This window comes from Hyperoodon ampullatus (assembly GCF_949752795.1).
Source record: "Hyperoodon ampullatus genome assembly, chromosome: 6".
In the NCBI taxonomy this organism is placed as follows: Eukaryota; Metazoa; Chordata; class Mammalia; order Artiodactyla; family Ziphiidae; genus Hyperoodon; species Hyperoodon ampullatus.
This window is the reverse complement of record NC_136919.1, coordinates 118,249,467-118,272,864: the sequence shown is the minus strand read 5'-3', so window position 1 is coordinate 118,272,864 and position 23,398 is coordinate 118,249,467. Positions and strand designations below refer to the sequence as shown.

At 48.2% G+C, this 23,398-nt stretch overlaps 1 protein-coding gene and 1 long non-coding RNA gene across 2 annotated transcripts; one reads left to right on the top strand and one right to left on the bottom strand.

Moving 5' to 3' along the window:
• The first annotated feature begins 223 nt into the window (after nucleotides 1-223).
• On the top strand, nucleotides 224-6,704 carry LOC307054608. The gene is made up of 3 exons (XR_013810947.1): nucleotides 224-288; nucleotides 6,186-6,290; nucleotides 6,490-6,704. It is a non-coding gene; the product is annotated as an uncharacterized lncRNA (long non-coding RNA).
• PNOC (prepronociceptin) lies at nucleotides 5,714-21,160 on the bottom strand (the record flags this gene model as incomplete). The annotated part of the gene is made up of 3 exons (XM_079706405.1): nucleotides 5,714-5,799; nucleotides 9,165-9,558; nucleotides 21,035-21,160. 3 exons carry the CDS (start codon nucleotides 21,158-21,160, stop codon nucleotides 5,714-5,716), a joined length of 606 nt encoding a protein of 201 aa, XP_079562531.1.
• Between the last annotated feature and the right edge of the window lie 2,238 nt (nucleotides 21,161-23,398).

Below are 23,398 nucleotides of genomic sequence, written 5' to 3'. Positions count from 1 at the left end.
CCCCTTTGGGGACCATCTGGTCTCCTTCCTGAGGTGACAAGTAGGACAGGACTCTTCAGTCAGTGCAGGAGACTTCTGGTTGGTCCAGTCAGTGTGATGGGGAGGGTCACTTTGATACGGTATCACCTTCCCAGATACCTGCCGAGCGCCGTTTCTGCCTGCCGGCAGGATGCAGGAAGTTAGGATCCTGAGGAGGTCACGTGAGGGGGACCGGGGTGGATCTAGCAGCTGCTGGCGCTTCTGGAGACCTCAGGAATGGAAGGGAGCCCGGACTGCGATGCTTGGGAGGTAAATAAGCCAAACTATTCTTGTTGAGGAGGGAGAAGAGGGGAGTTGCGCGCCGTGCCAGCCAGTGAGGGATCCAGGCTGGGTGAGCTGGGCTGAGGGGAGGGCGTGTTTTTGTCTCGAAGCCTCACCTTTGTTCTGAGCGGGACGGGTCTGGGGACTCCTCAGGGCCTGCGTCCCAGAGGTCAGGGGCTCAGGGAATCCCACCAGGCCACCCCTCTGGGGCCTGCACAGCGGCGTCCAGCCCTTGGCTGTGAGCGAGGCTGTCCTCCTGGTCCAGGTGGGATCCTCTGGCTGCTGAAGCAGGAGCCGTGCAGATGCCTTTCAGTCCGAGACACACCTGCAAACGTGCAGGTTTCCGAGTGTTGCAAACATGAGACTAGGGCTGTGATGTTGTGAAGGGTGATAGTGACCTGGGTTTGGTGACAGAAGGGAAAGACACTCTCATGCATGAGTGTGTTTGGTGGTGATGGGGTATATTTTTATAATTTAGTCAAAAAAAAAAAACAACAAAGTATGTGGAATTCTGTCCCTTGGTAAAGCTTGAAACCAGGCCAGCAAGAGGTGCCCTGGGTTCTTCCTGCTGCCCTTTCAAGCTCCCTGATTAAAAGCTAATGCAGGGTGTTGCTGTGCTGACGCCTCACTTCCCACCCTGTGCATCTGCAGGTCCTCCCCGAGGGGGGAAGGGGCTTCTGAGATGGGGGTGGGGGGAGGCTCAGCCCAGCAGCCTCTTCCCTTCCCTTCTTAATCAGAGCTCCTGCTGGGTCTCGCCTTTAGAAAAGCTGTTTTCATTTCCCCCTCAGTTTGGACCGTGTAGATATAACTGGATATAAAGATTTTCTCTGAGTAAGGCAGGCTTCTTATGTCACTGGTGCACAGGGCAGAAAAGGAAGAGAGAAGAAATTGATGCAACAATTTAAAAACTGAGGTCTTTTTTTCTTTTTTTCTTTTCTTTAATGTTCTGGTGCGGCTTTCCCCGTCAGCATCTGCTCCTGCCTCCTTTCTGGTGGCGGTGGCCTCCTCTGGCCGCCCTCCTCCCTCTGCCCCATCTGTGGCTGTCGTGTTGGTTCTTGACGTGTGGTCTGTCCTGGGGTTGTCCCATTCGTCTCTTCTCGGGGGTGGGGGGTGGGGTTTGTGAACTGATCCCGCGAACACGCCTGTTTTCTTCATCTCTGTATCTCTCCCTCCTTCCCGGCCCACCCGGGCGGCAGAATCTGATGGGAGGTAAGAGGCCACAGGTGCGCACTGGAAACTAACAGGACGGATCGGCAAAAGCAGGTGTCTTGGGAAACTATTCCAGGGATGTTTCCCTTATTCAGAATATTTCTGGAAGTACCTTTGGAGTCTGTGGTGCCTGCTCTGAACAGCCTTAATGATACCAAATCTGCACCCGTGCTTGCGCATTCCGTGCAGAGAGAGACCGGCGAATAGTAGCTGTGGGCAAATGAGGTCACAGGTGCAAAGCATAAGGGCCAACGTGCTAGTAAAATGGCTTGGATTTAACGATCTGACTTTGAAGCCGGCTGTGAAAGCAATTGTGTAATTTCAGAATGCATTCTGAGCGATGTCCTCATTGTTGCAGTCGGCCCGCAGCTCGACATCTTGGAGGACATAATGAATTTGGATGTGGAAACTGAATTGTTTGAAGAAATCTGTCCTGTTACTTTCTGGTCCTCCCAGGTTCTGACTTTACCAGGGGCAAATAAAAAAAAAAAGGAGAAGAGGGAGACAAATCCCATCTGTGAACTTGTCTTATTGGCGCCTTTTCCCCCAGCTGTCTTCCAAGTATTATTTTTACTGTCAAAAAATTTTTTTAAAAATGTGAAATGTAATGTTTTTACAGCAACAATATGAAATATATTTTATAAGGAATAAAATGGTACATTGTCTGATTTAATGTGTGCCTATCCCTTTGCTCTCTCCCCCTACAAAGGATAAGATTATCATTGTCCTTGGTGTTAAACAAGTGATAGCCCTGAGGGCGAAGCATACACACTCATTTGCTTATAATAACAACAGGCAACATTATCAGGGACCCAGCCAATTGCTTACACGGATTACCTGAATAACCCATGAAGGAGTTACTATTTTCAGTCCCTTTTTTTTTTTGCAGTACCCGGGCCTCTCACTGTTGTGGCCTCTCCCGTTGCAGAGCACAGGCTCCGGACGCGCAGGCTCAGCAGCCATGGCTCACGGGCCCAGCCGCTCTGCGGCATGTGGGATCTTCCCGGACCGGGGCACGAACCTGTGTCCCCTGCATCGGCAGGCGGACTCTCAACCACTGCGCCACCAGGGAAGCCCCTGTCAGTCCCATTTTTATTTTATTTTATTTAAAATTTTTTTTATTTTTTAAATTTATTTTATTAATTTAATTTAATTTATTTTCATCATTCCCATTTTGCAGATGAGGAGAGTGAGGCCCAGAGGTTACAAAACTTGACCAAAGTCATCATCTGGGAAATAATGGCACTAGGATTATAATCTAGGAAGTAACCATTTTCTTTTTTTTCTCTTTTTAATCTCCAATTTTTATTTTTACAGTTTAATGATTTATCACAAAGCAAACACCAAAGTATCTACCAGTCATTCAAGAAACAGATTGCCAGCATTCCAGAAATTGCCTTTGTACCTCAAGCAAAGTGCCACTCCTCTCTTCCGCATAAAAGCAACCACTATTCTTTGACTTTCTATGTCAGTTACTTTCTTGCTTTAGGAAGTAACCATTTTCTCTCCTGCTTGTATTGACCACGGGGAGATGTTCCTGGCTGTGTACCTGAGTTTGTTGGGGAGTGGGCAAGTGACTAAGGAGAAGATGAGTCACATTCTGCTTATGGAGTGAGCTCTGACCCTAGGGAGTGACATGGGCTGCTCCCTGAGTTCATGGGTTCCGTGTCCTATGATGGCCCACGTAGCTGGTTCAGGGCTGGCGTGGGTGGGAGGGGAGCTGGTGCAGAAAGCTATGTGTCGTTCTGGTAGCTCAGGGACTGCTTTACGAAATTGGAGGCATTTCTGGGACGGTGAGGCATCTCTGGGAGGGGGTTCTAGGGCCCCCTGACAGCACCCAGTGGGGAGCATGAGGCCACTTGGAGAAGACCCAGGGGACTACATTACCGCCAAAGCCCGTCAAGCTCAGCAGCCTGTGGAGGAGGCTGTCCTTGGCCTTTTCCTCACCTTGGGGTGGACCAGAGGGCTCCTTTCCCCCCCTTCCCTTGTCCTTGCCTCACTTCTCTAAGAAAACCCCAACAGAATCATTGCTCTGCTGCAGTTTGATCCCCTTCCCCCATCCCTCCTTTAAATCAGTTCACTGCCTTTGGGCTGGACATCGTCTGTTTGCGGCCCTGGGCCCTCCCAGGCCTACCTTTGTGGCTGCATCCGAGGGCTCCCTAACTTTCTGGCTTCCAGTTGGGTTTGACCAACTGGAGACAACAGGCTGGAGTTGGAAGGGAACGGAGGAGAGAGGAGTTGGGGTATTTGAATCTCGCCGACCTTTACTGCCCTGCACAGTGAGTGGCCCTTTCCCTACTGACCGCTAGAGGGAGCTACAGTTCTCACTGGGTTCCAGTAATCCCTCACCAGGGCCCCCCAGTTCCCCAACAGAGCGCCTTATCCTCCCTCCCTTACTGATTTCCCACGGCCCCGTCTACTTCTGTAGATGTTTGCCTCTCTGCAGGCACTCCGTTTGGGTGGACCCGAGGTTTCTTGGCTGAACTGATGATTACACATTGTAACATGTTTCGTGTTAATTGCGACCCAATCCGGGGGTCCCAAACCCGCAGGCTCTACATCACCTGGAACTTGTTAAAAATGCAAATTTCTAGTGAGTCAGAAACTGAGGGGGGAGGCCCAGCAACCTGGCCCCCGCCATCCCGCCTGGTCCAATCACGCAGCTGTGGGCTTGCATCTGGGGACCCAGCACAGTCGCGGCGTTTCTGCTCATGTATCTCGCCCGTCACACTTTACATAAAGCAGAGCCTCTCTCTTTTTGCCTCTGCCTACCAGGAGAGGCAGCTCTGACCATGTGTCCGGCGTCTGTGCTTCTCACTTACTTCACTTAAAAACAGCCAACCAGGGCTTCCCTGGTGGTGCAGTGGTTAAGATTCCACCTGCCAATGCAGGGGACTCTGGTTCGAGCCCTGGTAAGGGGAGATCCCACATACTGCCGAGCAACTAAGCCCATGCACCACAACTGCTGAGCCTGCATGCCACAACTACTAAAGCCCACGCACCTAGAGTCCATGCTCCTCAACAAGAGAAGCCACCGCAATGAGAAGCCTGCGCACCACAACTAGAGAAAGCCCGTGCGCAGCAACGAAGACCCAATGCAGCCAAAAATAAATAAATAAAAAGTAAACACATTTATAAAAAACAACAACAAAAAAACAGCCAACCAGTTTCTGCTGTGCAGCGGGGTGATCCACTTATATATATATATTTTCATATTCGTTTCCATTATGCTTTGTCACAGGATATTGAGTGTATTTCCCTGTGCTATATAGTAGGACCTTGTTTATCCATCCTATATATAATAGTTTGCATCTGCTAATCCCAGCCTCCCACCCCTCCCCCGCTTTGCATTTTGGATCATACTCCTGGGTAATTTCTGGATGTAAACATTTCTTTTTTTTTTTTTTTTTTGCGGTACGCGGGCCTCTCACTGTTGTGGCCTCTCCCATCGCGGAGCACAGGCTCCGGACGCGCAGGCTCAGCGGCCATGGCTCACGGGCCCAGCCGCTCCGCGGCATGTGGGATCTTCCTGGACCGGGGCACAAACCCGCGTCCCCTGCATCAGCAGGTGGACTCTCAACCACTGCGCCACCAGGGAAGCCCTGTCTTTCCTTTTTAAAAATTTTTTATTTATTTATTTATTTTGGCTGTGCCAGGTGTGAGTTGCAGCATGCCTGCGGGATCTAATTCCCCCATTAGGGATCAAAACCCAGTCCCCCTGCACTGGGAGCGTGGAGTCTTAACCACTGGCCCACCAGGGAAGTCCCTCTTTGTCCCTGTTTTTAGTCTCACTAAAGGCTCTTCAGGAATAAAAATGCTCACTTTTTAAGAAAAAAAAAAGCAGCCAACCAGTTTGCTAACCATTTGCTCAGTATAAGTTTAATGGAGAAATATCTGTTTAAAACAATAGGTCAAAAAGAACAGCTCTTTTACAAACAAATTATGGCAGTGACGAGTCAAAACCCCACTCTTGATTTCCTGTTCCTTGAACCCACCCCTAGAAGAGGGAAGAGGCGGGTGAGAAGGAAAGTTGGGGCTGTTTAAATGTTAGCTGGAAGGATTACAAAAATACACTCTGATGTAATAACAGGGTTGTCATGAAACATGCCATGGGGGGAGGGGGCAGGAAGGCGGGGGGGGGGAAGGGAAAGACAGCCAGATGGGGCTGGGCCCTGGGGGTGGAGGCCTGGAGACAAGGCCTGCCTCAGGGCCTTGGGGAGGAAGGAATCCTGATTCCCAGCCGGCAGGTCTGGGGCTGGAGACATGCTGATTTGTGGATCACCCGGACACCTGGGGAGACAGAAATGATTACAGTGGCAAACCTGACAGTTTTTCTGACCCTTCAGTTCTGTGTTCCCTCGTGCCTGAGCAATAGCCAGGAGGCAAAGAAAAGCTATCATTCACAGAATTAGCCCCAAAAGCATCAAGAAGGGTTCCCTGTCTGTCTCTACATACATGCTTTCCTGGCCCCCGGTCTAGTGGCAGGACCAACAGAATGAAGGGAGGTCTGTGGGCTAGAGCTTGAAAGTCAGAAGGGGAGAACTGCCCAGAAGCAGTTCTCTCATCCCTGGAGTTTGGAATCTGTGTGTGGTAATTCATTTCTTCAGGCTAAATAGAGCCCTCACTTATGGCTCTCCTTTATAATACAAGTGCTAACTTCACTAATTTCTCACCAGGAATGAACCTGCTTACTTTCCACTGTCTAGAAGCTCAAGGCCAGGGACAGCAGAAGAGAGGAAAAGGGACGGTATATACTACGACCCGTTGTGCACTTTTCACAGGTCTGTCTAGAACTGGTCCTGCACCCCAGGGTCCTTCCTTTCTAGGACATCATTATGTAATAGGGAAGAACTTCTGTATTCTATTACATGTTAATCACTAAAGGGATGTTGCCTATAAGGTTAAGTTATACATAAAGGCCCATCTCTGGGAATCCTGCTTCCCAGGTAATGAGCATTCAGCTAAAATACCTTTGTTTAGCTCACAGGAAACATCCTGACCAGGCCCACCTGTGAATGACTGCAGGGAGGAAGAAATGAACACATCCCCTCTGGAGGCTGATGGGAACCAGGAAATGCTGGCCCTTACTCCCTCCCCTTTTAGTATAAAAGGAGCCTGAATTCTAACTCAGGCAAGATGGTTTGGCTCACCGTCTCCTCGGTTTGCTGGCTTCCCGAATAAAGTCATTTTGCTTTGTCCCAACAACTCATCTCTCAGTTATTGGCCTGTCGTGTGGCTGAGCTTAGACCCAGTAACAATTATACTTTCTGAATAAGGTTTTTTTTAAAATTTTTTGGCCACACCGTGTGGCATTTGGGATCTCAATTCCCCGGCCAGGGATTGAACTCATAACCCCCTGCGTTAGAAGCGCAGAGTCTTAACCACTGGACAGCCAGAGAAGTCCCTGAATAAGCACTCTTTATCCCGTGTGTTAGGTGGCGCCCTTTCCTCCAGCCTTCTAAATATAGGTTGGTGTTGGATGTCTCAGGAGTCCAGAACAGCCCGGCAACAGGAGTCCCCCAGCCGTGGAGAAATCTCAAGCATGTGTGGGGCTGGTTGGAGTATGTATAGGCGAATAAAGACAGGCTTAAGGGACTCATAAATACACATTTGCACTGGAACTCAGCAACCATGAATGCGTGGAAAAAAGAATGAGTGAGATGGTCACAGGAGGAGAGCAATCAATAACACCCAAATGAGCTGGTTAATATCTGCAGTGTTTCCATCAAGAACTTTACATCTTGAGCAAAGCCACAGACAGAAGCTGGTTACCAGTTATGTTTCAGTGCAGCTCAGTTGGAAGCTTAATAGATAACTAGAAAAACCAATTACCTGAATAGGGGCTCAAATAGTTTTTGTTTTGTTTTTTTAAATAAATTGATTCTTGCTAATGTGACTGATTCTGAACTGTCTTTAGGTAAAGAAAATGGTTGCAGTTCAGCGTTAGACATGTCTTCAGTGTTCCTTGAGGGTCCCTTTAAAGAAGAATATCTTTAAGATTTGAAAGAATTCAATCCATGCTAGCTCTGAAAGATTTACCGTTAGGTCGTGTGCAGGAATGGCTTAGGAAAAATAGAATGCTTGTTAAGGATCCAAGAATATGACTTCAGAAACAGTGCAGGTTAATTCAGGGCCTTCGGAGATTAGTCATTCTGCTAAAATAAACACGGCGGCCTTCGGCTCACAACTTAATACATATACCCGTATTTGGCAATGGATGTTTTGCAAACAAGCCAGCCTACCTGCAAAGCACTACGTGGGCTGCCTCCCTGCTAAAGTGTGGATGCCAAAGATTCACACGTGTATTAATATACTTTGAAGGAAGATTTTTAACAATCTGGCTACCTTTGTCGTACGGGAAGCAAAATAACACAGCACATGCAGACTTTTTCCTCTTATGCCTCGTGAGTCAGGGAAAAGCCCCCACCTGGGTAACAATGTTTGGGGAAAGTTTTTGACCAACTGATTAGTACTTTCTGTTAGGGGAAGTTTCTAGACTGTTTAAGGAAAGCTATGAGATCCTGCAGATAATCATATTCCCACACATGAATTAAGGCATATATGCTTGATGGTTGGGATTTTCTTAGATTTTCAGACAATTCCACTGTGCTGGTTCCCTGTGCCACTCAAAGTTACGTATAAGTTGATGGGCTGAGGAAAGCTGAGTTTGTAATGACTGGGCAATAAATTAGCATCTCTGGTGTTTATCATCTGGTCTGCATTATAGGTACATGTATAAACATGTCTATGGGGGTAAGAACATACCAGAAGGGGAGAGGAAAAAGGGCAAGCAAGCAAACAAACACAAAACAAAAATGGCGCCTGGAAAGAGGCGAAAACTGAGGAAAGAGGATGATCCCTTAGTCCCTCTTCCAAAAGCGACTCAGGTCATTTGGGCCAGATTCTCAAAGCCTTGCTCAGGTTCCATTGGCTGCAAAGAATCAGCCCGTCTCTGGCAAAGTGGTCAGATGGACGAGTGATGTGTGGAAGAAAGAAAAGCAGAAAGTGTCCTGACAAGAACTGGTCCTAACCAGAACTCCTTGAATGGGGTAGATGGGGAACGTTTAATGGTTTCCATGGAAGCCAGTCACCTTGAGATACAGGGGGGGAGGGAAGGGACAGCTAAGCCATCTTTGAAGGTGAAATAGCAACATCACAACCACAGAAATCAGACTCTCTGTGAATGGCTAAGCGTAGGTCCAGTTCTCGGTTCTTAGTCTCGGAGGAAAGGTGAGTGAATGGTTTCTATGGCAACCAGATAGGAGGATTGGTCCACTTAACTGTCCCCATAGAAACTAAGCTCCTGGAGAGCTATAGAGGAATTAGTTATCTCAACACACTACTATTATCCCCATGGTAACCAGTCTCTTAATGGCAGTGGTCAGCATCGAGAGCATTCCCAGGAAAATCTTTGCTCCCAGAGAGAAGGTGGGCAGGAGGTAGGGAGGTGGGTTTACCTCCCAGGCCTCCCAGGAGCTGAAGCCCTGGAGGTGGTGTAGGGTGTTTGTGTGTGTTTGGGGGCCAGGCCAGGGAGGATGGCTAAGACAGGGGTAGAGGAGGTTTCTTTTTGCCCCCAGCTCATTCGAGCCCCACTCACTCATGGGTTGAAGTGGACGGTACAGCTGGGAGGGGCTCCCCTTCCGGCTACGCATTACCATTCTGGTTCAGGGTGCGCCGGCGCTGGCTGGACTGCATGCTCAGGACCAGGTACTGTCTCATAAACTCACTGAACCGCTTCTGGTTGGCCAACTTCCGGGCCGACTTCCGGGCACCGGTGAAACCCCCGAACCTCTTCTGCAGCTGCTTCTGCTCCGTGTCCCCCACCTCCTCCGTGCCAGGCTCTGTCCCTTTCTGAGCTTGGAAGAGGCTCCTGACACGAGGCATTCTCTTCAGATGCTGCATCTCAGAGGCTCTTGGCTGGTCAAGAGCAGCTGCCACGTGGTCTGGGTCAGCAGGGTTGAGCTGCCAGGAGCCCCTCGCCATGACCTTGGTGCACGGAGTCCAGAGGGGGCCAGAGAAAACCTTGCCTTCACACTCGAGGATGCACACCTGCAAAGATGGAGGTGGAGGAGGGAGAAAGACCAGGGACAGCTATTGGTCCAAGCCCATGAGGAGGTCAAGTCCTTCTGGCGTCTACTTTGGTGCCAGTGCAAGTGCTCCTGAAGCACCCATTTATCAAGTACCGTGCAGCAGTTTTACATGCAGTTATTTAAGTTTGTAGAATTTCAGAATTGGAAAGAAGCAGAAAACTAGCCCAGCTCTGTCATTTCACAAAGAAAACTGGGGCTCAGGGAGGTGAGGTTAACTCACCACCGGTGACACAGCAAGTTAACGGAATGAGTGCACCAAATCTGCACCGCGTTATAGCCTTCGTCGGGTTTTTGGAGCCAAACACAGCTCATCAGGGTCACCCATAAAGAAGAATTTTATTTTTTTCTCTTATCAAGCTTAGGAGAGGTCAGATCGGTTTAAGAAATTGGGGATGTCAAAGTATGTAGTCACGTAGTTAAATCTGCCTGGTTATTTTAAGGTCACCAGGTAAAGATCAACCTTGGTGTGATTCATTTTTCACCTCACATACACTAGTCTTCACTATCTGTGCATCAGTTATAGAAAATGCGGGTCAAACAGACTTGTGGTTGCCAAGGGGGAGGAGAATGGGGGAGGGATGGATTGGGAGTTCGAGGTTAGTAGATGCCAACTATTACGTATAGAATGGATGGATAACAAGGTCCTACCGTATAGCACAGGGAACTGTATTCAATGTCCTGGGATAAACCATAATGGAAAAGAATATGAAAAAGAATGTATATATGTGTATAACTGAGTCACTTCGCTGTACAGCAGAAATTAACACAACATTGTAAATCAACTATAGTTCAACAAAATAAATTTAAAAAAAAGAAAATGGGGGTCAAGACTTTGGGATGTGGGCAGGTTGGGCATTCGGGGAACATCGGACACAACCCAGTAGACCCGCCAGCCCCCGAGGAACTCCTGCTGCTGCGCGGTCTCTCCAGGCGTCTCCATTTCTCATCTAGACTACCAGCCTGACCATGATGTCTCCCACCCTCCTGATTGGTCCTGGCCTTGGCCCTTGGCCCTTGGTCCCTTCCTCCCACGTTCCGGTCTCCGATTAGGTCTCCTGGAAGCCTCTGCCTCCAACTTTTTTTTTCCTATTTGCTGTTTTGACTTCACCCTGAATGCTCCTCTCTGTGTTTCTGGCCTTAGCCAGATGGAAACCACCTTTCAACCTGACCTTGACCTCATGGTCAGCAGGAAGCGGCAGAGAGCCCTTCGTCAGACCTCGGAGTCTTTGCTTGGCTTACAGGGCGTCAAGGGTTACTGCTCTGCCTGGGCAGGTGTGGGACGTGAGAAGATGTGTGTGTGCCTCATCGGCCCTACCTGGGGAGCAAAAACATCCACCCAGGGCTTCCCTGGTGGCGCAGTGGTTGAGAGTCCGCCTGCCGATGCAGGGGACACGGGTTCGTGCCCCAGTCCGGGAAGATCCCACGTGCCAGGAGTGGAGCGGCTGGGCCCATGAGCCATGGCCACTGAGCCTGTGCATCCAGAGCCTGTGCTCCGCAACGGGAGAGGCCACAGCAGTGAGAGGCCCGCGTACCACAAAACAACAACAACAACAACAACAACAAAACCATCCACCCAGGTGTTCAGAGTGGTATAGATGCCTCTACAGGTTTCCAACCTGATCTCTAACCAAGGAGTGAGATATGTGTGCAGCTTAAATCACAGACCTCACAGGCTGTTCCACCAAACCCTCAAAATGTTTCCTTCAATCCGACTTCTCCTGAAGCCTTTGCCACCTCCAACCCTGCCCCTCTTTTGTCACTGCCCAGGTTCTCCAAGATGTGGTCATGTGCCCATGTCTCTATCTCAGCATCTTCCACTTTCTCCTCAACTCCTTGAAATCTGCTTCCCACCCTCATCCCTACTTGAGGGACCTCCAGTGACTTCCCAGTCACCAGAGCCAATGGTCCTGCTTAGTTCCTTCTCCTTGACCTACAGCATTTGGAAATGGGGACCACACCCTCCTGAAAATTCTCTTTCTGATACTGCACTCACCTCTCAGACTGTTTGTGCTCCTTCCTCCTGTGTTCCTAAGATTCGGTCTTTACACTTCGCATCTCTCTTTACAATCTGCCCCTTGGTGACTTTGTTCATTTCTGTGATTTTGGTCATCACTTCTTTCAGGGCACCCCAGGTCTCTATATCCGGTACCTGTTACCTCCTGAAGTCCAGACACTTCTCTGATCCCTGTCTTCTATCTCCATCAAAATGTCTGACCACCACATTAAGTACAATTTGTTAAGAATAAAGCCCACCTTCTCTTCTGGGGCAGAGGCTACCACCTGCCCATTCTGTACCCATCTCCCCTCTTCCCTACTAAGAGAACACTTCTGGGACTTCCCTGGTGGCGCAGTGGTTAAGACTCTGCTCTCCCAATACAGGGGGCATGGGTTCGATCCCTGGTCGGGGAACTAAGATCCCACGTGCATGCTGCAACTAAGAGTTCGCATGCCACAACTAAGGAGCCCGCCTGCTGCAACTAAGACCAGGTGCAACCAAATAAATAAATAAATATTTTTTTTAAAAAGAGAGAGGGCACTTGTTTTCTTCCTGAAGGCCACATATATGTTTCCCAACCTCCTTTGTAGCCAGAGGTGGCCGATGACATATACATGGAAAGGACCAGGTGGAGCTTCTGGGAAAGTAGGGGCTGACTTATCCGGGAAGAACATCTTTTTTTTCCTTCGTCCTCCCCTTCCTCCAGCCTCCTGCTTAGAATGTGGACATTTTGGCAGGTGTTCAATGGGCCATCTTGAAATCTTGAGGAGACTCAGAGGATGGAACCATATGAGGGTGGCAGCCGTAGACAGGCAAAGCAGAAAGAGAAGGGGTCTGGCGATGTCACCTTCCCCACATGTCTTTTCTCACTCTGTTCCTTCTGATGGAATAACCTCCTTCCATCCATCCTTTGGGGCCAGCCAGGCTCCAGAGCTACCCCTCAATGACACCTGCTTCTGGCTCCCCAGCTGGAATTGCTCTCTCCTGCTTCTGTGCTCCCACAAAACTTTGTTTTGCGCTTGTGGAAATTTGAATGCTTAGTATAATTGTAACACCTTACAAGACAGAATATGACAAGTTAGGGACCACATCTTACTCATGGAGGAATCTTCTCCATCCAGTAAATAGGAGGGTTTCAAGTAGAGGTTTGTTGCCCTGAGCTGTATTAATAAAGAATTCACTTTATATTTAGCTAAGCGTGACAAAGGGAAAACTTTAAAAAAAAAAAAAAAGAAAAGAAAAAAGATGAGAAAGGGAGTCACTGGAAGAACAGGAGTTGCAGCTAGTTGCAACCAGACTAGAACTCCTCTGTCATTTAGCACACGCTTATGATGTAGTGTTTGTCACCCTGTTGCAGCTCTTTGTCTTGCTGTCCCATTAGACCAGGGTTCTTCACCTTTTTTTGGGTCATGGACTCTTTTGAGAATCTAATGATTCTCCATAAGGGATTCCCTCCCTTTCACCGTTTAAATGCACATTCATGTCACATTTGTGTATAATCTTAGGGGGTTCATACATCTTCTAAAGCCTAGCCATGGATCGGCATCCGTGGACTCCAGGCTTAGGACCTCTTCACTTGGCTGCTAGCTGTGCTGTAGGGAGAATGTGTACGCATTCCAGGCATCTCATAGCTGGAATACAAAGTGGAGTCCATAGTGAGGATGTGAAATGAAGAGAAACAAGAGAAGGAAGAGGGGGTCTGTGGCTGAGGTCGCCCAGTGGTCACACTGGGAGATGCCTCAACTCTTCTTGTGCATCATCAAGGCATTGCATAGACTCCTTGGGCAACACCTGGCCCAATGGGTCCTATACCTGGGTGTGAATCTGAATCATCTGCAGAACTTTTTAAAACACAGAATTTCATAACCCAGTTAAACCTCTGAGGAATAGAACCAGGGTTTAAAGCTTATTTTTACAAAGCTCAGGTAACTGTGAGATTTGCCCGGGTTTGGAAACGACCAGTGTGGTCCATGTTCCCATGTCATAATGAGGTTCCGTAATGGGTCCAAAACTACATGGTGAAATAACAGTATAACCTGAACAGAACTCCAGTGTTTCAAGTCCCAACCCAGGACACCTCCTAGTCAGTGACTTCTCTGTGCTTGCAATACGAATTGGTGGAAACTAATGGGAAAATAAGGATTCTATGGGACCAAAAAGTAAGGTTCTGATGGGGAAATTGCTCATTTTTCTACTGGACCAGAGAGGAAAAAGAGGTGGTATCCAGTGGGAGTGTTACTCTCACTCTCCTTCACTGGTAAGGTTTCCAAGGAACACCTTTGCCCAGACTACCTGCTGGCCAGAGGTGGTGAGGTTGGCCCCTACTGATGATACACAAGATTTTTTCGAGTATGTCTTTTCCATTTAGAGTTTCCTCAGAGATGCTGACAACTCAGTGAGATACATAGAGAAACCAGTTTTTCACACCCACAAACTCACTGGGTAAGAAAGAATGATGGGAAAATTCCATAGAGGGGGAGGGTGGACTCTAGAACAATGGAGCTGCAGACTTGAGTGGTCTTTATGAACCCCTACTGGGGTTTGTTAGAATGCAAATTCTTAATCTATATCCCTGGAGATTCTGATGCAGTAAACTGAGGGTGGGGTCCAGGAATTTGCATTTTCAAGCATCCCAGGCGATTCTGAGGCTGGATTACACTTTGAGAAACCCTGCTTTGGAACTGGCTCTGAGGAGGAAGAAACCATCATGGAACATGGTGGTTGGGGACTCCTTCAGAGAGTCACTGGGGTCTGCACTTCGCCTGCTCCTGAAACACTTTGAAGAAAACTGAGTAGAACTAATTTGTAGTTTGTTCTTTTAGATCATCATCCTATTGGGTTATTGCTCTACAGCAGTGGGTCTCAATTGGGAGCAATTTTGCCCCCCAGGGGACAATTGGCAATGTCTGGAGACACATTTGGTTGTCACACAGTGGGTGGGAGCAGGGATGCTACTGCTATCCAGTGAGTAGAGGCCAGCTGTTACTGAACACAGGGTTGTGTGCCCGACGTACAGTGATGCCAGACAAACCGAAACACTGGAGTCTGGAGCAGAGAAAGGTTTATTGCAGGGCCAAGCAAGGAGAACAGGTGGCTCATGTTCAAAAATCCCAAAACCCCCTGATGGTTTTCGGGGAGAAGTTTTTAATAGGCAAAATTTGGGGTGAAGGCTGCAGGGTGTGTGACTCTGATGTGTTGGTGGTGAGGTAACAGGTGCTCCAGGAATCTTGTGCTCAGCCTGGAGTTACTATCCTTCTAAGGATGGGTGCCTTAGTTCCCGCAGAAGAACACAAAGGTATTGTTATATGTATCCCTTGAGGAGGAACCCTGCCCCAAGGCTGCACTATTGTTTGATTGTTCCTTCCTTGTCCCTGATTAACAACTGTTTGAACCTACCCCTTGGAACTCAGGGAAAGTTCTGGAGGCTGGATGAAGCCTATTTCCTACAAAAAAAGAAATGGGGGACACAGAAAGGATTTGTACCCAGGAGGGTCCCACAGAGTCCTGCCCTGTTTCACAGGGACACTAGCAAACATCCTACAATGCATAGGACAACCCCCTCCTCCCCAACAAATAATTATCCAGCCTAATATATCTACAGTGATGAGTCGGAGAAACCCTATACTACAGAGTCAAGGAGATAACAGGAAAGCATGGGTAGCACTGGGAAAGCCAGTAGAAGTGAAACAGGAGGGAAGGAAGCAGGGCATAACCTCTAAAAGAATGACATAGCCCTAGAAGATAGGACACAAACAGGTTAGAACCAACTAGGTCCAAGACAGTGGAAGATTCGACTTCCGGTGGAACGTTGAGCCTCATTATACACTCACTGTAATACATTAACATCTAAATGACACACCTACAGGTGCCATGACAGTTCCGGGGCTGACCATAAAAGGTCAAAAAGTGGGTGGTGGTCCAATTCCTGGAAATCTCCTCCCCCTCTGCAAAATAGTTGGAATAATCCTCCCGCTCATTAGCCTGTGAAATTACCCAGCCCATAAAAATTAACCACCCCATATTTCGGGGCCTCTCTCCTTCTGAGATGGCTCACAATCTGTGGAGTGTGTTTCTCCCAGGGCCGTTCTCAGCTTTTGAGATGACTGCACTCTGTCTATGGAATGTGTATCTCTCTAAATAAATCCACTTCCTACCTTCCACTTTGTCTTTTACTGAATTCTTTCTGTGATGAGACATAAAGCATCTGAGCCTCATTAAGTCCTGAGACCAGGTGGGTGATCTCAATTATAAGACCATGGGTTCCAGTCCCAGCCCCAGTGGTTCCAGTCCCAATCTGAGTTGTGCGGTTTCAGAAGTGTAAAGTGTAGAGGTGAAATGGACCTTTGGAGCACACTGGGTCTGATCCTCACAGAGTAGGACCCTCAAAGTGCTTGTTGTATTGTTCTGCTCCTTCCATTTACAGAAACAGGTGGAAGCTGTTAAGCCCAGAGGCTATCAGATCTTCTGTGAGCCCCTGAGTTTCTAAGCCCAGATGGTAATTAGGTTGTGTGTCAATCAGAGAAAATGAAATTCTAGGATCAAACCAGATGCAGAGCCCACACCGAGACTCAACATACTATTAGATGAATTAGGTACTAACAAAATCGTCTCAATTCTTGATTTAGGAGAAGGTTTTGGGCAAAAATGAGGAATCCAAATTCGCAACAGCATTTGTAGCACCAGATGCGCATATGAGCTTAATGCCTAAACTGTCTGGTCTGAGGGACCCACCAGCTTCTTTCCAGAGATGGGTTAATGGCCCGTTAAGTGAGCTGGACACATTTTCACAGCCCACACTGATGACATTGCTATATTAAGCCACAGTGCCCAGGAGCATCTGGAAAGTCCCAGATTGGTGCCAAATTGATCTGTAAAGCTGGGCTTGGGAGGAAACTGAGCAAAGGGCCATTTGGATGTCTGGGATCGAAGATTAGGGAAACAGGCCCACGAGCCCATTGGAAGGAAAAGAAGCAGCTCATTGAGTTTGTCACGTTTCTGCCACTAAGGAATCCAACCACTTCTGACAGAGAGACATTTGAGATCTATTTGCTTTAGGAGGTTCTGCCAGAATATCTGAGGGCCAACACAAGCAGGCCAGCAGAGGAATAGTAACAAAAGAAAAACGTATCAGGAACTCCGACTGCAAGTCAACTACTAAGAATTTTCATGTAATGAAGACAAAGTACTAGCAGAAGGTAGTTTCTTCTGCTTTTAATAGAGTTTTAGGGAATTTAAATAAATTTCCCCAGACCTTTCTTGGGAGTTACCTTCTTCTTTGTCTCTAAAACAACTCAGTGAATCTAGTTTTTTTCTTCTTAAGCCGATGGTGTAAGTACCATTCACAGTTTAGCTGAAAGCCCAGGACATTGCAATGGTTTGGGGATGTGTGAATCATTTACTGACCAAAATGATAGTCTACCAAAAAGACAACCATACTTGGACCACTGCCCTGGAATGAGAAATGAAGAGATTTGATGAAGCCAAGGGTCCAGATGGTCCTGGGGATGATGTCATTTGGTGGGGGGATTGGGGAGCTGACCCTTGCCTAAATATCTGAGTCCCCCATCATTCACAGAGTGGACATACTCAAGGGTTGAAAGATTTGGAAATGAGATGTGGTTGCCTCAATTCTAGGCCTCTCATAAAACTTAAAAAAAATAGGTTAAAAGTGAATACAAGCTAGAAACCAAACAGCCAGGCAGCCAGGTCCTCTGGGGGCCAGCAGGCACTGGCAGGGATTATCCCTCATGGTCAGGCTAGAACTGGCCATTTTCTAAGTGTTGTCTGGACCCCAGAGATTGAAGATGCTATGGAGAAATGGAAACAGGCTCCAGATTCTTTACTGGCTTTGAAAGACACCTGTGTAAAAACTGTGCAGGGCCTGCACCTATTAGGAGACTAAAGGTCTTGCAATTTTACAATTTCCATGGTACCTCTTAACTGAGTACTGCTCTGTGCCCCACACTGGAACATGCTGGGGATACCCAGAATAATCAGCAAAGAAAGCTCATACCTGGTGGTGAGAGACTAGCCGACGCAAATAATCATCAGAGAGTAAAGGAGCTAGGGGCTGGCTCAATTGGGGCCAGGTGGAGAATCAGCAAAGATTCTCTTAAGAGGTGAAACCTGATCTGGGTTTTTGAGAGCAGGATTTATTGGCTGGGGGAGGAGGGAGAGCCATGAGCAAGATGGCGGCAGGTCAGGTTCTTGGAGCCTTGGAAAGGGAAGGGAAGCCTGGATTTCCCAGAAACTATGCAAAGTGATGGAAGCCCAGCAGAGAAGAGGTGAAGAGTGTACCTTTGGGCGTTACCTGCTGTCTGGGGAGAGCGGACGACCTGGAAAGTGGATGCGGCATCTCAGAAGGAGGTAAGAAGCAGGGAATCTTGGCGATTGCTTATGTTCAGGGGGCAGGAAAAGGAACAGGGCCGCAACAGGAGGCAGAAAAGGAAGAGTCAGAGTGGGGAAGAGAGCCGGGTTCACCCAGAGAGGACGAGGAGAGGAAGCCTGCACACCTGCCGGGGCTTCTGTGGTTAGGAGCTGCTGGTGACCTCCGACAGCAGCTAAGGAGTGAGGCAGACGCAAGGCGCTCAAAGTCACAAGTGTAGATACTCTTTCAAAAACATGACAACGGGGGCTTCCTTGGTGGCGCAGTGGTTGAGCGTCCGCCTGCCGATGCAGGGGACGCGGGTTCGTGCCCCGGTCCGGGAGGATCCCACGTGCCGCGGAGCGGCTGGGCCCGTGAGCCATGGCCGCTGAGCCTGCGCGTCCGGAGCCTGTGCTCCGCAACGGGAGAGGCTGCAGCGGTGAGAGGCCCGCGTACCGCAAAAAACAAAAAAAAAAAAACCCATGACAATGGAGGGAAGGAAAGAGCAAGTGGGAGGGGGGAAAAAGGAAAAATTCCCAGCAGGAAAATCAGTGGTACAAAGGGTAGGAGGACAGGTCCTGAGATGGCAATAAGCAGGCTGGAGAGAATCTGTCCCTGGTGGCCTCTGTTGTCCCAGAACAGGGCCCCCCCCAAGGTCAAGGTGTCCCGGCAGTGGGAGCATCATAGTGCTTCACAGTCAGGTGCGATGTTTGTTACAAACAAACCACCTAGATCCATGAATGCTTTACTTTGTAAAAAAATAAATTAGAGCAGACTTAGGATTATCCTTGCAGTTGAGGTCCTAACACGCTTTTTTCTATTGTGAAATACACATATCATCAAATTTAGCATTTGAACCCTTTTTAAGCGTACAGCTCAGTGGTATTAAGTATTGATATATTCACATTGTTGTCCTACCATCAACTCCCCCAACCATCTCTAGAACTTTTTCCTTTTCCCAAACTGAAACTTGGTACCGGTGAAACACTAACTTCCCTTTCCTCTTGCCCCAGCCCTTGGTAACCCCCATTCTACTTCCTGTTTCCGCGAATCAGACTGCTCTAGGAACCTAAGGTAAGCGGAATCCTACGGCATTTGTCCTTTTGTGACTGGCTTATTTCACTTAGCATACATCTTCAGGGCTCCTCCATGCCGTAACGTGTGTCACCATTCCCTTCCTTTTTAAAGCTGAATGATATTCCACTGTATGCATAGACCGTATTTTCTTTATCCGTTCATCTCTCCATGGTCGGTTGAGTCATTTCCACCTTTTGACCCTTGTGTGTAATGCTGTTATGAACATGGGTGTACAAATATCTGTTCGAGTCCTAATGCTGTTTTGGGTGGGAGATAAAGGGTTGCAGTTAAAGCTCGTGATTCAGGAATTGTTCACAACTTTCAGTCTTGTCTAGGCTGCAACCTCGGAGCCTTAAAAGTGTGGCGCTTATGAGATTATTGCTTAGTCAACTCCTTCACTGGTTTACGTGTAAACTAGTTGTCTGCTCTGTTTACTAAGGCCAAGGGAAAGCGTTTTGTTTGGGGTGAAATTTTAAGCCTCTCTGGGCTGCACAGAAGAGGCAGGTGGGCCTTCTGTGCTCTAGCCAAACGCAGCTTTTCTCAGTTCCTTAATTGCCGCTCCTCTCCCCCGAAAAGCATTTGCACATGTGTCCCCTCCCTTCCCCACGCCTCCCTCCATTACCTGGGCACCTGGGGCTCTCGCTCCCTGCCTCTTCACTACCGATCCTCTTTCGGTTTCCTTAAAGACTTAGTTCCTCCAAAAGCCCCCTCTGCCCCGCTAGACTAGGTTGGGGTCCCCTGTTCTTGCTTCCCTGGGGCTCAGTCATTACGCTCATGGAGGGATTGGGGGTTCTTCTCTCCCACCAGTTGCAAAAGCCATCCATCCGCTCATCTCAGGGCCCTTGGCCTAGCCCAGTGCTCAGCACATAGTAGGTGCTCAGGAAACCCATGAGGCTGAATGAGGAGGATGGATGAACTTTGAATGGGTTCTCGGGGGATGCGCTTCATGATTCGGTGGTTCTTACTGTTTAGGAAACAGACTTGAAAACCACTGAGCTGGCACAGGAGGAGCTTGGTGTTTGGGTGCGTCGGGGGCTGCGTCTGCTCACGTTAGGGTGTTATCCCAGCGTGAGTACTTGGTTCCTATATTTGTACGCTTGCCTTAAGGAACAGTAGGCGAAAGTTTGTTCTTGAAGGTTGAGGAGTTTCAAACATGGCATCTTTTGAAAAGAGTTTACTTGACTACAAAGAAAAAGTAATTGAGTTATACTGGATTCAATAGGAGAGGAATAACTAAACTGTAATGAAAGCAGGTGAGAAAGCAGCTTAGTAAAAAGAAATTTAGTGCTCAAATCAAAATTTAAAATACAAGAGAGCATTTAGGTGTTCATTGGAGAACTGTCTGTAATATCAAAACTGAAGGGCAACATAAATGTTCAACAGGAGGGGATTGGTTAAGCTAAGTATACTGTACTCATGGGAAGAAGTAATTTAAAATAATGTTAATAACAGGGGAAAATTATCCTTGTGTAACATAGCAAGTGAAAAAACTAGGATTCTTTCTCTGGTGGGATTAAAGGTGATTAAAAATTTTTTTTAAATAGTTTGTGGAATTTGCCAAATTTTCTAGAATGAGTATGCATTATTTTTTTATTTTTATTTTTTTGCGGTATGCGGACCTCTCACTGCTGTGGCCTCTCCCGTTGCGGAGCACGGGCTCCGGACGTGCAGGCTCAGCGGCCATGGCTCACAGGCCCAGCCGCTCCGCGGCATGTGGGATCTTCCCGGACCGGGGCACGAACCCGTGTCCCCTGCATCGGCAGGCGGACTCTCAACCACTGCGCCACCAGGGAAGCCCAGTATGCATTATTTTAATGATGGGAACAAAATGGCAGCATGGGTGGGTCTTTATATGAACGTGGTAAAGTGGAAAGATGACAGGGTTTGCTTTCAGAAGATGCTCAAGTCCACATCTGTTTCCTACAGACCATCTGACACTGGGAGAGTCACGTGACCTTGGGGGGAGGGAGGGGAAGACAGGGCTGCTCCCGGACCTACCTCAAGGTTGAAGCTGTCAAGAGCAGGGCGGAGCTTCTCTCTGCAGGCCATACAGTCCTTCTGACAGCTGCTGGACACGCTGGAGAAGAGGCTGAGAAGCAGGAGGTCACAAAACAGGATTTTCATGGTGCAGGAGCTGGAAGCAGGATGCTAAAACACAAGTGAGGGCGGGTGGCAATTAGCACAGCCCTTCTGTGGGGGCCAGTAGGGACTGGAGACCCTCACATAGGGGATGCGGGAAAGACACTCTTCTGAGGGGACAGTGCAGCCGGGCCTGAGATTCCACCTCCCAGGAGGGAGTGGACTGCTGAGAGCACAGGTGGCCTAGGCCTGTCTGCCAGGCATAATGTTCATGCAGGGCTAGTGTCTGGGCTCCTGGGGGGAGCACCCCTGTGATTCCTGCCACTCAGCTGACCTCCACGTGCATAAACCCTTCCAGGGAGCTAAAGGCCTCACTTTGCAACTTACCAGTGTGCGGCCTGAAGACAACCTCTCCCAGCCTCAGTTTTCATAACTCTAAAAGGGGAATAGTGGTACCCACCTTGTCCCAGGGCTACTGCAAAGATTAGACCCATAAGGGACGTTTTGCAAAGTGCGGTGATGAGTGAGATGTGTAAAATAGATTTATGTGTGACTGATCCTCCCCAGACTCCCCTGCCTCTGCCAGGAATGCTCCGAGGCCCAGAATTCACTCTTCCTTGTCTGTTTCCCTTGCTAGACGTGAGCCAGCTTCCTGAGCACAGAGCTAATATGTTCACCTTGCTAATCCATGCAAAGCACAGGACGAGGCTTTGCAGAGCCAGGCTTTGGAGTTACCTATCGAAAAATGAACAAAGAGGGACTTCCCTGGTGGTTCAGTGGTTAAGAGTTCGCCTTCCAATGCAGGGGGTGTGGGTTCGATCCCTGGTCGGGGAGTTAAGATCCCACATACCTCGCAGCCAAAGAACCAAAACATAAAACAGAAGCAGTATTGTAACAGATTCAATAAAGACTTTGAAAATGGTCCACATAAAAAAAATCTTTAAAAAAAAATGAACAAAGAGACTATTCTAAGGTAATAGCTCTAATGGCTATTAGTTAGATCAGTTGTTTATATTCTTTATGTAGGATTGTCTCAAAGATGTACAGTTCTTTCTGTTTCCCTTTAAATTTTTCCTGTGATCAAGTCTCCTGAATCAGAAAGCTATTTTCTTGGACTACATCACTTTGGGTCCCTGTAGAACCATCTTTATTTGGAGGATTAAATGGAAAGGGGAACAAGGGAACTTTCTGGAAATGTGAATGTTCTTGATTGAGGTGTAGGTCACAGGGGTGTATACGTTTGCCAAAAACCCACTGAATTGTACATTTAGATTCTGTGCATTTCACTGTACATAAATTTTACCTTGATAAGAGTTGAGCATAGGAAAACAAAAATAATTGCCTTTATTGCTTTTTCATCAGACTGTACTGAGAAAACATAAAAGCCTTGCTACTCAAATGCAGTCTGCAGATCAACAGCATCCCCTGGGATCTTGTAAGAAATGCAGTATTTCAGGCCCTACCCAGAACCACTGAATCTGTTTTTTTTTTTTTTTTCTTCTGTGGTACGCAGGCCTCTCACTGTTGTGGCCTCTCCCGTTGCGGAGCACAGGCTCCAGATGCGCAGGCTCAGTGGCCATGGCTCACGGGCCCAGCTGCTCTGTGGCACGTGGGATCTTCCCGGACCGGGGCATGAACCCGTGTCCCCTGCATCGGCAGGCGGACTCTCAACCACTGCGCCACTAGGGAAGCCTCTGAATCTGGATCTTTTTAGTAAGCTTCTCAGGGGATTCATACACATGCTAAAGTTTGAGAAGCAAGGGTAGAAGATGGATGTGGAATGGAGCAAATCAGTGGGAGGAGGAGGGGGATCCTGTGCCAGTGGCCCTGTTGGGAGACCACCCCAGCTCTTCTCGGGCGTCATCCAAGCATTTCATACCAAGAGGATGTCGAATGAAAGACGCTCAGTCAATGTTTGTTAAGTCAATGAGGTGACATTTGAGATGGCTTTTGAATAATGAGTAAGAGTCTGCCAAGAGGACAGAGAAGAGGGCACCTGAGAGACACAGAACTACCTCGCTTTTAACTAGTGACTCCAACTTTTCAAAGGCGTATTGGAATCGGGACCACAGCCTGGGGGGAGATGGTGAGCAGGCGGCTGCGCTGGGGCCCCCTCCCTAAGGGAAGCACTTGCTAAGAGAGAGAGAGGCTCCGTCTAGATGAAACAGGGTCATGTTGGGCATCCTAAAGGGTCTGACGTTTACCCTACAGATTGGGATGTCTGGGGTTAATGAACAATGAACTTGAACATCTATTCAAATGAATATATCTCAAATGCGGTTT